Consider the following 14,332-nt stretch of genomic DNA (forward strand, 5'->3'; position numbering starts at 1 on the left):
TGGTCCCAAAAACGCACTTTGAAAAACATTTCAAAGTGCGTAGCTACACACGACCCTGGGAGTCACAAAATGTTCCTTTGCTCTACAATGAAGACTACTATGTATATTGAAGAAGTTCATAAAGATTCAAACAATTCTCTGTATTAATTTATACATATGAACATTCTTCCGATGAGTATGACGACTTTAATCGCGAAATTGGTATGGGCGAACTCTCAAATAAGAATATTATTTCAGATTTTTATCCATGACCTGCAAGGGTAAGAAAAAAGCAGGATACATGGCTTGAATTTTTATATTATATTAGAAATAATAAGTACATAAAAAGGTAAATTAATATCGATTTTTTTTTTACATTTTATTGTCTTTGGTGATGATCATGAATTTCATATCAAAGTTAGCCGAACAATTAACCGATTGGTATGATAAATAAATCCAAAGGCTGAGTACTAGATCAAGTTGTTTCCTAGCCGATTGTTACATGTATGATAAGCAAGCGGTATAGTACTAGTCTTATGACTATGCACATTATTAACTGATAAGGACCATAGTCTATTAAAAACGGAAACTGATTTCCCCTTCACCTGTAATTTGGTTTTTCAATAATCATGAACCAGTAGCCAGCTGTCAACTTTTTCACTCCTTTCATGAGCTTACATAAGGACTTTTCAAAGTCGTTCGAGAAATAAATAGCCTCTTACTGGTGCGCCTGTTGCTATTGTCGCATGTATAGGCTGTTGAACCGTTCGACCTTAGGAAAGCATATTGACATTTAAAACCCCCAACCCTAAGCTTTATATCCCGTGACTGAACTGCATATCGTGACGTAAACAATTTCGAACCATATCCACTTGTTTGCTTTTAATGTTTTCAATAATTCATTGATCAGTCTTTAAAACAACTTGGATTGAATTGTCTATTGAAAGCATGGATTCTGTATTAAAGAGTTCTGATTATGGGGGATTTGTTGAACGCAAGAATTGTTGATCTCAATAAGCGCATGCAGAACATGTGCGTTGGATTTTAAAATACAATATGTTCAATAGAAGAAAGGGTCTTGCTCTCTTATCATGTCAGTAGTGTGTATTCTCAAAGGCTACTCATTCATTTTGCTCATTTAACAGAAGATAGCCCTATACGGCCGACCTTTTCTCTTTTTTGTTCAATGGGGAGGAGTTTATGGAAGTACGAGTGAAAACTTTAAAGTGATTGAAATTGTTTAATTCCACCCTTGCGAGATTAAACGCTGGACATTTTTGATAAAAACTTGATGAATGCTTTCAACACAAATATTACGTTATTGATAATTTTTTCTTGTGAGATTGCAAATCTGGAAAAATGACGTCGCCGAGCAAATAAAATTACCGAATAAAAGGAAACCCGTCAATCTTGAAAGTAGAACTGAACAAACAGTCGCCGATAAAAAAGACCATTTTACCTGCAAAGGAATAAATGTGTCCGAGGACCATTGCACTTGAAGTTTTCCTCGTTGCGGCGTGAAATGAGACCGAAATTAATCAATAGCTCAGATTCATTTCGTAGAGAAGTAGTTGAGCAACTAGCGACCATGGTAGAAGCATGCGGAGGCGACCACACTGTCGGGGACAGCTCGTAATCCTCCATCCAGCAATGAAAGTCAAGAAGCAGAACAAGGTAGTAGAGAGGCAACTGGAGAACACACTGCATTTCATCGAACAGAAATGTCAGTTCCAAACCGAAAAGCTGGAGAAGTCTATCAAAAGTGTTCAGAGGCAGTTGGAGGATATAGAAAGTGATAGGAAAAGAGGTGGAATTCCGGGGAGATCGTTGGATGATTTATACGGAAGGTTTGCTATTACACCGGAATCGGCGCAAAAACGCCGGCGGCGCCGAGCGGTATCTTGTGAGTTAGGGACCCCGAAACGGAGACATCATTGCAGGCATTTTCCGTGTGAAATGCCGCAGACCTATCATTCAATAGGATTTCGATTTGACTCGGATAATACAAATTGGGTTCCATGGAAACAAATGAGAAATGACTTAAGTGATGAAACTCAGATTGTTCTTGAAAATTCAACACTAATGAATACCGGCATATCTCGTCTTCGGGCGGAAAGACGAGCCGATATTTTGAAATTAGAAATGGATAAGAGAAGGAAACGAATGGAAGATGAAAGACCAGCGGCATGGGAAACAAACTACGGAAAACCAACGCCAATTCGAAGGCTAAAGTACCCAGTTCGCCTTGAACCTTTGGATTAACCTAAGCGAGCGCTAGCGATCGTCATTTCCTTGTAAAACAAAGATTGTTTACTAAATCGATGTTAAATAATTGTTTGAGAGAGGATTAACTCGAGAGTATTTTATTGTGACTTAAAACTGTTTACAATCAGTGTGTGCCAAAATAAAGATTTGTAGGAACCTAGCCCGTGTTAACAAACGCAGGTATTGACTTAACAATTCGAAAAGTTTTCAACCCAACCCTATCGTTAAGTTGGTTTACTGAAGAAAGTTTTATTGATTTATGTCGTAATGGTCGCTATGTGTGCTGTTCTTTAGTCCTATGGAACTTTATAGATTGTTGAAAATCATTAATATAATGGTTAATATTGTAAAATGCTTTGCAATACTTCAATATTGAAAGGACGCTGACGTGTTCAGCATAATAAACTTGGAATACTTTTATGCAGAAATGATTGGTTGTCTAGATGGTGTAATCGATTTTTGATTGTTCAAGATAAAATTACGCAACGACCGCTTAATAATGAAATTATTTTGAAGCATTGTATTAAAAACTCTTGTTTTCATTTATTTGTATTAAAGTTTTAAATCTCATTGACTGTTAGTTTTAATATGCTGTGTATTGATTTGCCAAATAAGAAACTTTTTTTTTTAGGCCAAGGAAAAAACACCTAAAATTGTTTTTCACAAATCTTAAGAGCTGTTTGCTTATAGAAAATATCAAAAGTTAATGTGTATTTAAATTCACCAGTTTACGTAATATTTTAGAATTTGAAACACAAAGGAAGACATTTTTGGCATTTACCATGCGGCCCGCAAAGAATTATCTTTCATGTTACCATGGTTCCTACAAAACATTTCAATAATTGTATTAAACTTACATAAATATCATTGTAAATCTAAGTGTATCTACTTTTATAAAAATGCAAATTTATTTATGTTCAAAGCAACTGTATATGAGTATTGAAGCCCATTGCTGAATAAATGGGGTTAAAATAATTGAAAATTAGATTGATTCGAGACACTTTTGAAATTAACGAAACTTTTTCATACACATACATATTTCATTGAACTTGCTAAATATCCTTAAACTTTAGAATGATTTTCATGATCTTTATTAAGTCCCCGTTACCATAGCAACGTAAAGTATTGACAATATATTGTGCCCAGTTACATTTTAAAGTTTTTCAATGTATGAAATTGAAAGAATACTAGTGACTATACATGCGCACCAGGACCTGTATAGTTTTTAATAGACTTTATTGAAAAGCAACTTTTCTTGTTCGAAGGAAATCCCCAGTTTCCCCTCGAATGAATATAATTATAATATGCATGCTGTGTCCTCTTCCAGTTTCACTGAAAAGAGCAAAATCATGTGCCGTATAAAAACTTCTATCTCAACTGAAAGGTAAAATATAATCGTACAGAGACATTTAATTAAATTTTGGTTTCGATCAAATGAAAGAGTAATATCTGGAAAACTCCTCATATGGAGTTTTAAATTATAAACGCATTTGATCATGCATATTTATTCGTTGTTGAAGATAAACACTACATACTCTCTCTCTCTCTCTCTCTCTCTCTCTCTCTCTCTCTCTCTCTCTCTCTCTCTCTCTCTCTCCGAACATGTCCATAATCTTTATCACACAACCGTCGGTGGTGAGGTATCATACCTAAACAACATGAAGTCTAGTTTGTACAGTTCCTGTATTTTTGTGATTGTTTCCTCAGACACTGTTGAGAAAGCTTTAACTAACGCTCGTCTTCTCTGAAGTTTACGTTCACCAGAAGTCATTTTGTATTTTGTCATGTATTCTAGAAAAATTGCTATCACTTCATTAATATTTATCTCCCCTTTTATTGCCTTTGCAAACTTGCGTTTAGGAAAAGGTAAATCTATTCTTAATTTCCCTTGAATCTTAAACGACTTCCAGATTTTTGAGAGATATTCCAAAAAATCAGGACACAATTTTTTGTACTGATTCCATGACTTTATGTAGACATTGATAAGGCTAATTGCTGTTTTGTTTTCATATTTTCTGTGTATTATATTGATCAAACTACTCCTTGTAGAATACGACACGTTTGTGTAGTCTAAAATACTCTCCATGTCATTAGACAAAGTGTCCATTTTACTCACGACGTCATATTTTACGTCACAAGCATGACATAATAGATAAACCGGTGCCCAATGTCTGTTGATTGGATATCCACCGTATGCGGTGGTGATCACGTGGTCCAGAAACTCTGGAAATGTGACCTCATATCCACATGACGAATGCCTTTTTTTATTTTTATTTGAAATTTCCATCGCTGTCTTGACCAACCCGAAGAGGTAGAACTTGTCAACATAGGCTGAATAAAGTCTAGAATAAGGATTTCGAGAGACGAGTAAAACTGTTGTATTAAGCTCCTTGTCATTTAACATGGGAGTAGCACCAAGCTTGCTATTTCCAATCATATGAACGCGATTTCTACTCATTTCAAATATTTCGTCAATAGATTTGGACTTTAAAATCGAATTTTTGCTGTTATTTTTTTCGTCTTTGTCTAAAGCAAAAAAAATCTCCGTCATAAAAGAACTCCCGGCCTTTGGTACTTTGCAGTAGGAAAGATTAGCTTGTTTGTCAACGTAAAACCTAGAGGTTACTTGATAGAAGTTAAACTGATATGCGCTCAAATCTGCTGAATCACATGCTGACTCCAGTGATTGAACTCTTTCCAATATCAAGGACCTCTGCAGATCGGCAGGTGAAATTTGACTGCGTCTAAGTGGATTACCCGCGAGGATTTCTTTCGAAAAAGCTGCCCAATGAGCATAACCTGAAAAAGAATTACTCTTTATACAGCAGCTATTTTGAATAAACATTGTCAATCTTGTCCAACACTCTTCTTAATATAAATGAGCATATCACCTCCCCTCCCTAACCCCCTTCCTTGTGATTATCGTATGACCAGGCGCCTCTATAAATCCCCACAGACTCGATGGGAAGTCTGTATCCATATTTTCTACATACTAATTATGTACTTACAAGATGTTATATATGCACTAGTATTTTTTTGTTGGGGTGTTTTTGTTTGAAAGCATTTTTTCACAATCATACATTTCGCTTTTCTTTATTTTTTTTATTAATTTTAAAATGTTGATGTACAAAAATATTTAGAAACTTAGATTCTTCTTCATTTTTTTTTCTTACAGATTTTAGTTCAGATAGACCAATTCATGTCACAAAAAAGAAATTCATTGCACAAATCATCTTTCTGTAAATCAAATTGGGAGCTTCATTACACTTAAAAGTTGATTTACTTCTGAATCTCAGGAAAGAAAGAGTACTAATAAATAAACCCGCTACTTAAAGATACGCTCGTTCAAGAGCAAATTTACAAGCCTGTCTTATTTATAATGGTACAAAGACATTTATACCTATGGGTATGCAGGTTTTTATGCTAATGTTCTTTTCTCCAAACGATGTGAATAATATATAATTGAAAATAAAGGTGTTTAAACATATTACATTTTCATAGAGGAGATTACTTCAAATTCAAAAATTGAGGAGATTCAATGAGACTATCTTGATAAATTATCAAAGGAGTCACGGAATAGAAAATAACCACAAAGAAATAATTGACCAAATTACTTAACCGCCTAATTAATTTAAATTACCTATATAATCATTAGGTAAGACAATCTGATCAATACTAGCTCGTATATGTAGCTCGAGAGACAAATCAGAGAGACTATATTTGTTGTATCACTGAATGCTTCTAATATACAATCTATTGTAAATATCTGCTAAGGAGACAATATTAGTATGAACTGAATAACCATTATACAGGCACCATTTGGAAAAACATTTGGAGATATAAATATATGAATAATGAATTGTATCAATTACTTGGGACTGACAGCACACACAAAATAACCACGTGCGTATAGGGCACAGGGGCAGGGTTCCACACACCCACCTCCCTTTCCGAAAACGTAATACTTCAAACCGGTGCGTCTTTTTACCCCAATGAACCCCAATGATACCCAATGAACCCCAATGATACCCCAATGAACCCCAATGATACCCAATGAACCCCAATGATACCCAATGATTCCCAATGAACCCCAATGATACCCCAATGAACCCCAATGATACCCCAATGATACCCAAATACATCTAATGATACCCATATGATACCAAATGATATCCCAATGATACCCTAATGAACTTAGAAATATTAATACCCCAATGAAACTAAATGTGTGCATAGTTAAAAGATCTTCCGCGCAAGCTTGTGAATAAACACCGTACATGTATATAATTAATATCAAGGGGTCTTTTTTTCATTTTTGCTTTTGTTCATTTTTGACCGAAAGTTTTCTTAATTCTTTTTTAAAAAACTATTCTTTAAAATTAAAATAAAAAATCCAAACCATGGCTGAATATTTAGAGGAGCTGGCAGGGTTTTAAAAAATCCACACTGAAATGGATGATATATTCAATTTGTTCCAATGTCAAATTTCTCTATAATTAATCATTACTGTCCCAAATAAGAATTCAAAGCAATTGGGGAGCAAAATTAAAAAGCAATTGGGGAAAGAGGGGGTTATCTCATTTAACTTTCATTTTTCTGCATTCATCATTTATTCGTAAAGAGGTAGAAGTAAAAACTGAAGTCTTTCTCTAATGGAAAAGAATCGATATGTCTCTTTTATTTAAAGTTATGTTGAACTAGCACAAATGACCAAAGCTTCCATCAGGACATAATTACAGGTCACAAACAATCTTTGAGTCAAATTTTAGCTTAAAAATTTCTAATAATTTCCCATCACAAGATATGGCCCAATCGGTGAAAAAACGGCACGTAGTTGGAATTTCATTTGTGTAATATGTTGTTACATAAAATTCATTAAGTGTATCAATTATGAACATACTTAGTATCATTTGGGTATTTCAAAGTTCATTGGGGTATCATTGGGGTTCATTGGGGTATCATTGGGGTTCATTAGGGTATCATTGGGGTTCATTGGGGTAAAAAGACGCACCCCTTCAAACCACATATTAAACAGGTTAATTACGAAAGACAAATTTAGTTCTGGACCTCCTTGGGAAAAATTATCCCTAAAAAAATTTCTTGATCCGCGCATGTAGTTTACCTCTTAGAAAAATTATTGAATCCTCAATATAAATGATATATGACGGTTTATCACTGAACATTTTAAAACGATTTACTTACAATAATTAATTTATTAAAGAATGTATTTTTATGAATGCAAATTAATTCAAAATAATTTAGTTGATCTCTTACCAAATGATGAAGATCTATAGGACAGGTAAATCAGAGAAGTTCCAAAGACAATACAAGTTCCACATAGCAAATAGGAGTAGTTTAGTTTCATGGTTTGTGTACGGTATGGACAGTTTGGAATGCTGATAAAGTTCTTATCAGCGGAGTACCTGTTAAGGAAGACACAACAAAGGGGCCTAGTTATTAAGTCAATAAGATAAATGGTTCTTAAAGTAAAATTAAAGAAAAAACCTTTGTATATTATTGGTAAAATGGGGGTTTAACTGCTGAAAACAATGAAAGTTTTGCGTAAGTTCTTTGCTGAATCGATTGTTTGAGTTTTCGGCTACAGAGTCATGTAAACGTTACTCCCTTACTTCATCGCTATTTTCTTAAAGAGGATACAGAATTTGTTTGTGTCGTCTTTTCCTAAGAGAAGACGGTCATACAGTGACTAACATATACATATAGTACTAATCTTGAAATTAACAAAGCTACTGTAAACATCCTTAGACTTGAAACCCTCTATCCACATTTCAATATCGCTTTAATGTCAATTCTTGTAACAACGAATTAAATTTGATATTAAGGATGCTGGATGGTCAACAAATTGACCATCGGATCTTCCTACAAACTATCTGAAGTAAAAGAAATTTCAAATATTTTTGATTTAATATTTGAATATTTGTCATATTTTTTTACTGATCTCTTCTTCTCGGGAGATTAAAATAGTCTGAAAATGGCCACAACCATCCAGCCCCTTTAAAACCAAACCAAGTGAGTAATTTTACAAACATCTGACTGATGACACTTACTTGGTTTATATAACTTGGTTTGTGCTCTGAGGCCAGGGTGTTTAGGAAAAAGGCAATGTGAAGTAATAAACTGATTCATACCAGGCTAGGAGTGCAACGAATAGTTTTAATCGAGTTACATGTAAAATCAATACAAGTAGTTCATATTCATATATATACATATATCATGCTTAATGCAAAAATAAAGAGATATAATTCAATATTGTAAAACAATATGATATGTGCATCGATAAACTTCTGATTTATCAACTGAGCTTCAAAGGCAGATGTAAAAATACCTTTAATTTCACAGAACATTAAATTCATACCTGCTGGGACATATTGTCGGTGCACACTTTATCACAGTACTCGTCATAAAGTGCATACTACATTCCTGTACATGTTTGGTCCTACAACTCAGTCGGACTAAGAAATAATCTAAATGAATAAATCGATAATTGAGTTGTAAATTAACAATAAAATGCTTACTTTGGTGATTCATGCAGGATATGAAGAAAGCATAACCTGCTTATGTAAATTTTTTCTGCAATAATCGCTACCTTCATAACGTGCTTGAATCATCAAAGAAAGTATTTCATTGTCTACATTTACATATTTTTTAACAAATTAATAATTAAAATTGATTGTAAAAAGTAAGTAAAATTCACAAAATTACTGTTAATGTACATCAGTATGTTAGCTTGAAGAAACAGCCAAATCGTCACCCATGGTAATTTGAGTCTAACATCATCATAATCATTTCGTGCAGTCCGTGATCTTTTTTTAAAGTTTCGATCAATTGATAAACAGGACGTGAAGATTTCAGTCCTGTCAGTTTCTACAGCTGCTCTATAGAATAAGTTTCCGTAAGATAAAATGGGAATCGTACTCGGTGGATGTGAAATGAGCTTGCATGGACCATCACAAGAATTTTTTTCTCTTCGGAAAGATAAAAAGGCAGCACTTTGTGTTATTTGTTAAAGTACGGGTGATCCATTGAAACTAATAGGAAAGATAACTCTCATCAGAGAAAAATATTGTGAAGTTTCCGTGAAGTTTAACTTCGCTTTATAGAATGAAAATTAATGTATACACCTCCGCTAGATGATAAAAACCATCATCACTTGAAAAAAAAACTGCAATTTTATATACGTTCATATGAGGCTGAAAATCCTTGAAGAAAGATATATTATTGTTGATTGTTATACTTTCATGTTAAATACTGACATCTGATTGGTTAAGACGCAGTTAATAATATTTACTATTACCCTCAGCGTTAGCAACGCACTTGGCAACGGGTAACATTAAAAAATGTTACATGCGCGAAAATTATGCGCGTACGGTTCGCTGTAGAATTCACGTTATTCCTATATAAAAGCAGTAAACTTTTCTTAAAAATTTTAAAAAAGACATTCAGTATAACAAAATAAATAGTGCCTGTTTGGGAGGATAACAGTTGAAATTGACACCCCTCGAAAACCATTGTCAACCTCCGCTTCGCGTCGGTTGACAATGGTTTTCTCGGGGTGTCAATTTCAACTGTTACCCTCCCAAACAGGCACTATTTTATATAAATAGTGCCTGTTTGGGAGGGTAACAGTTGAAATTGACACCCCGAGAAAACCATTGTCAACCGACGCGAAGCGGAGGTTGACAATGGTTTTCGAGGGGTGTCAATTTCAACTGTTATCCTCCCAAACAGGCACTATTTATTTTGTTATACTGAATGTCTTTTTTGAAATTTTTAAGAAAATTTTACTGCTTTTATATAGGAATAGCGTGAATTCTACAGCGAACCGTACGCGCATAATTTTCGCGCATGTAACATTTTTTAATGTTACCCGTTGCCAAGTGCGTTGCTAACGCTGAGGGTAATAGTAAATATTATTAACTGCGTCTTAACCAATCAGATTTCAGTATTTAACATGAAAGTATAACAATTATATATTGTGTCATGTATTGTACAATTGATTACCAGTTATAAAGCGAATTTATAAGCTGTGACAGAGTTATACACATAAACATTTTTGAGGAGTTTAATCGCTTTTCTCGAAGATATTATTACAGACATCTGTGCACATCTCTTCACCGCGTTTTTATATTTACAATGGGTCGTTTGTAACAATCGGATTATTGGGGTTGACCCTCATTGTATTCTGAACAAAAATACTAACACACATAATCTTGTTGGAATATAAAAAAAGAAAATCATTTAGTGAGGACTATTGCAACAATTCTGACCAGGACACGTGAATGTTTCAGGATGGGGAAAAGTACTGTACTAAGCGTTATAATCATCTGCTCAGTTTTCATAGTTTACTTTTGCAGTTTGTCGACGAGAACTTCTTACAGTAAGTCATTTAATTTGATTTTAGGGCATGTCGTTTCTATGTTTTAGATTTTTTTTTCACAACATCATGTTAGTTCATGTGATGTTTCATGTGATGGAAATATCAATGACAATAATTATTAGAAAGCCCTTCAGGAATAACTGATAGGTAACATTTACACTTCTTTTAATTTAGCAAAATACTGGCAAGAATGGAAAAGAATAGAAAACAATCATAATAAAAATGATAAAGATGGCTCTCCGCCAGAGCATTCTAGATCGTCATCGACAATGGAGGAAGAAATGGCAGAAAGGAAGCGTATTTTACGTGCGTTTTGTGAAAACGTGACCATTGGGCTTTACAATTTCAATTTTTCTCAAGTGAAGGAAAAGTACTATAAAGACGGTAAGGCGGGAATGTCGTACTGTAAGGTCCCCAAGGCTGGGAGCTCTCTGTGGACACAAATCTTTATGACATTCCGGGCGTACATGTACCACAAACAAGTGGAAAATAAAACAAAAACTATTCAGAAAATATTTCACAAAAGTAGAAGCAGACTCCATGTTTCCAGTCCATTTCTATCCTCAAATGCCCCATCTAAAAACGACACATATCTAAATATTGTAATGGCACGCGATCCATATTCGAGACTTTTTTCTGCATATGTTGACAAGATATTTCTTTTGAATAAGTTACGATATCCTCGTCAAATATCAGAAAATAACGGAAAATCGCCGGTCTCTTGTGGGTATAACGTTACTTTTCAGGAATTCGTGGACTACGTCATTAGTAGGGCCGAGAACGGATCAAAGATCAACAGACATTGGTCACCCATTTATTTATTATGCAGGCCATGTGACGTGAGGTATGACGTTGTCGCCAAGATTGAATCTTTTACAAAAGACATGAAATATATTTTGAACCATTCTGATGTGTCTGATTATGTGAAAGATGTATTGCTGGATATATTACAGGACAAAACAAATATTGACGGCTTACTAGATACGTACATGCGACAATGGAAAACACACAAAGAAAAATGTCCTTCGATAAAAGATTATTTAATCAAGCTATGGAAAGCGCTACAATTTCAAGGCGAAATAAACTTTGATTTGTCGTTTCCAACGGCGGAATTTCCTTCTCTCCAGAAAACAACACCGAATATAATGAACGTTACTAAGGATCTCCAGCAGTGTGTCACAAAGAATAGGCTGACGAGAGAGAAGCGAAGGATTCAGAGGAGAGGGGTACTGGTTAACGCTTATAGCACAATCAGAAATTCAACGATAACACAGATTCAAGGATTATTCAAGCTGGATTTCCTTTTATTCCGATACGATTTATCCCCACCATAATTTGCAAAGTCTAGAGTTGTCGATTATTTACTAAACAGCGTACGAATATTTTTAATTATATACTAAAATGAACGATTTCCATATGTGATTAACTGTGTTTTTATAAGTGCAGATACATTGGGATGCTACGTATTATAGGGATATATAAACAGAAGAGTAGAAAACGCTCTGTACAATCACATGCGTACAATGTATGTTTATAATAGACTTCCTGTTTAGTGCAACTTGGTATTGAAAAATTAAACCAAATTTGTTTCTAAAGTTTATTATTTCAAAAATATATAAAAAATCTAAATTAATAAAAAAAGATTTTCAGATCACTTTCCTGCGCATTCCCTTGGTGGAATGAACACCATTGGGTCTGTAATTCCGATATTGATATCGAAAAATCTGTAATATAAAAGTCAATTCAGTTTAGACATGAACAATGGAACAATTTAAAAAAGAGAGAACAAACAGGACTAGTTACATATATACAACAAAAGCAAAATCTACAGAATATAAACTAATGCATACGTATTCATTGCAAATCCAATGTCATTGTTGAAGAATCCATTAGAAACGGGAATACAATCTGGGTATGTGACGTCACCGAAGAACTTGGTTCCGTCTGTGAATTGTCCGTTAAAGTTCTCGATGACGACATTTTCTCCGGCGATACCGGCAGCGCCAATGGTGGCCTCGCCAGTGAAGTTAGCCATTGGAGGTACTCCGAACGGACGGAAGGGGCGAGTTAAGGCGGTCACGTTACACTGTCGTGTTTTCAAGTTGAGGCGATATTCCTTGCCCTGTGATTTATATAAATAAATGTACCATTAAGGTAAGGTGACTATGAGATGACTTTTATAGGTATATCAATTCTTGATAATTTTAATATTTCACTTGTTCAAATGTAACAACAGGATTTAACATTTAACTTTAAGGTTGTTTTCTTTTTTTCGATGGGAAAAGGAAAGTCGAAGTTTTTATGAAGATCATGTAAGTCTTACTGAATACAGTATCATTTTATGGGGCTTTTTCCTTAAGTGCTCGATATGGTGTTCGAGATCTTTTGAACTTAGAACCATTATTACAAGGCCTTGGACTTTCCGTAGGACGTAGCTATCACTTCTTGCGTCAAAACATGTTTAAAATGATGCTGGATTCAAGTGAAATATGCACCGATTGCGTAGTCTTAGCTCAGAAACCAGACAAATCGTGTTGATTTCAATGAGCTTTCACTGAGTGGGCAGCAATGAAATAGACAGGCATACGTGACATTGCTGTTTAACACAACTACCCAAAGTCCAAGCTCCTGTTATAATGGTTCTAATTCAGTAAATTGGAGTAAAATTGAGCGATAAAGCACAGCTTCATGTATGATTTTACACCTGTTGCTGACTTACCACATTGTGGAGGTACAATACATCATAGTAATCCACTTGTTTACCAACAGCCTCTTCTTCGATGATACGGAAACGAGGGGCGTACTCGTCATAGCTGATGCGCCCGGCCCTGAAGAAATTTTCTTTTCTGTCTACCTGTATTTATTCAAAAATAAAGCCTTGTCAGCTGTCTTTGCAAGGATATCTGATCTGTCAGCATGTAGTGATAAAGTAAGCATTCCTTTTTTTAATTTGCTCATGTCAACTTTTATGTTTATTTAAATACCTACCGTGATCACTTTCCCCTCCCATTGCTTGGGTGATTCTAAAATCAACGAATTCAAAATAAGATACAAGTAGATAAAGGTTACAGCGACATGTCAGTCTTGTGATAGTCGCTATCTAAGGTTACATGACCTTACTCATGTTACGACAAACAAGAAATGGGGGTCATATCTTAATGACTTAACGTGTTATTTACGATAATCCAAAATGTACTTGCAACACAAGGAAAGCATTTTGTTATTCTTTTATTTAGTACTCCGCAAGAAAGATGAAAAAAGACTTTGCATAATCGCTTTAGAAATGTTGTAGAATTAAAATGAATACTAGTATAATTGCAATGCATATCAGTATTTGCGTAACATCTTTTATATGACGTCATCTTACCACATGGTCTTGGAAGCTGCGCAGACACAACACACAGAAGGACGCTGAGGACAACAAAACGGATCATACTGGACCGGCGACACAGAAAGACAATCCAAAATAGTGGAGTTCTGTAAGTCTTGACTGACTTAAATAGAACCCTTGTCTTTATCTCTCGTTATCAGAGGACGTGGCACAAATACTTGTGTCGTTATAAGATTCAAAAAGACGCATCCAGTCTTGTTACATATACAAGACATCCTTACACTCGACCTTTGAATAACACGTGTAAGCTGTATCTATTTTTTAATCTTTACAATGAACAGCATTGTATTTTTTTATGA

At 34.7% G+C, this 14,332-nt stretch overlaps 4 protein-coding genes across 4 annotated transcripts; 2 read left to right on the plus strand and 2 right to left on the minus strand.

Moving 5' to 3' along the window:
- The first annotated feature begins 867 nt into the window (after positions 1–867).
- On the plus strand, positions 868–2,814 carry LOC128178082 (uncharacterized). Its single transcript, XM_052845080.1, has one exon. It carries the CDS (start codon positions 1,579–1,581, stop codon positions 2,239–2,241), a length of 663 nt encoding a protein of 220 aa, XP_052701040.1. The 5' UTR covers positions 868–1,578; the 3' UTR covers positions 2,242–2,814.
- Positions 2,815–3,461: 647 nt separating this feature from the next.
- On the minus strand, positions 3,462–8,743 carry LOC128178081 (carbohydrate sulfotransferase 11-like). Its single transcript, XM_052845079.1, has 4 exons — positions 8,621–8,743; positions 7,519–7,667; positions 4,361–5,043; positions 3,462–3,576 (listed from the first exon to the last, which is right to left on the minus strand). The coding sequence occupies exons 1-4, from the start codon at positions 8,674–8,676 to the stop codon at positions 3,574–3,576; spliced, it is 891 nt and encodes a 296-aa protein (XP_052701039.1). The 5' UTR covers positions 8,677–8,743; the 3' UTR covers positions 3,462–3,573.
- Positions 8,744–10,238: 1,495 nt separating this feature from the next.
- LOC128178883 (carbohydrate sulfotransferase 12-like) lies at positions 10,239–12,200 on the plus strand. The gene is made up of 2 exons (XM_052846271.1): positions 10,239–10,642; positions 10,817–12,200. The coding sequence occupies exons 1-2, from the start codon at positions 10,555–10,557 to the stop codon at positions 11,974–11,976; spliced, it is 1,248 nt and encodes a 415-aa protein (XP_052702231.1). The 5' UTR covers positions 10,239–10,554; the 3' UTR covers positions 11,977–12,200.
- A 25-nt stretch (positions 12,201–12,225) lies between these two features.
- Positions 12,226–14,151, minus strand: LOC128178885 (mammalian ependymin-related protein 1-like). The gene is made up of 5 exons (XM_052846273.1): positions 14,010–14,151; positions 13,627–13,665; positions 13,362–13,492; positions 12,493–12,764; positions 12,226–12,366 (listed from the first exon to the last, which is right to left on the minus strand). The coding sequence occupies exons 1-5, from the start codon at positions 14,074–14,076 to the stop codon at positions 12,294–12,296; spliced, it is 582 nt and encodes a 193-aa protein (XP_052702233.1). The 5' UTR covers positions 14,077–14,151; the 3' UTR covers positions 12,226–12,293.
- Between the last annotated feature and the right edge of the window lie 181 nt (positions 14,152–14,332).

The sequence above is a fragment of the Crassostrea angulata genome, chromosome 3, assembly GCF_025612915.1.
Source record: "Crassostrea angulata isolate pt1a10 chromosome 3, ASM2561291v2, whole genome shotgun sequence".
NCBI lineage: Eukaryota > Metazoa > Mollusca > Bivalvia > Ostreida > Ostreidae > Magallana > Magallana angulata.

Bases quoted from the DNA above. Each gene is read 5' to 3' on its own strand.
- LOC128178082 (XM_052845080.1), top strand. From the start codon at position 1,579: ATGCGGAGGCGACCACACTGTCGGGGACAGCTCGTAATCCTCCATCCA.
- LOC128178081 (XM_052845079.1), bottom strand. From the start codon at position 8,676: ATGCACTTTATGACGAGTACTGTGATAAAGTGTGCACCGACAATATGT. The intron at 7,668-8,620 runs GTATGAATTTAA...CTTCCTTAACAG, and splicing joins CCGACAATATGTCCCAGCAG to GTACTCCGCTGATAAGAACT. The intron at 5,044-7,518 runs GTAAGAGATCAA...ATTCTTTTTCAG, and splicing joins CTATAGATCTTCATCATTTG to GTTATGCTCATTGGGCAGCT.
- LOC128178883 (XM_052846271.1), top strand. From the start codon at position 10,555: ATGGGGAAAAGTACTGTACTAAGCGTTATAATCATCTGCTCAGTTTTC. The intron at 10,643-10,816 runs GTAAGTCATTTA...CTTTTAATTTAG, and splicing joins GTCGACGAGAACTTCTTACA to CAAAATACTGGCAAGAATGG.
- LOC128178885 (XM_052846273.1), bottom strand. From the start codon at position 14,076: ATGATCCGTTTTGTTGTCCTCAGCGTCCTTCTGTGTGTTGTGTCTGCG. The intron at 13,666-14,009 runs GTAAGATGACGT...CGTTGATTTTAG, and splicing joins GCAGCTTCCAAGACCATGTG to AATCACCCAAGCAATGGGAG. The intron at 13,493-13,626 runs GTATTTAAATAA...AAATACAGGTAG, and splicing joins GGGGAAAGTGATCACGGTAG to ACAGAAAAGAAAATTTCTTC.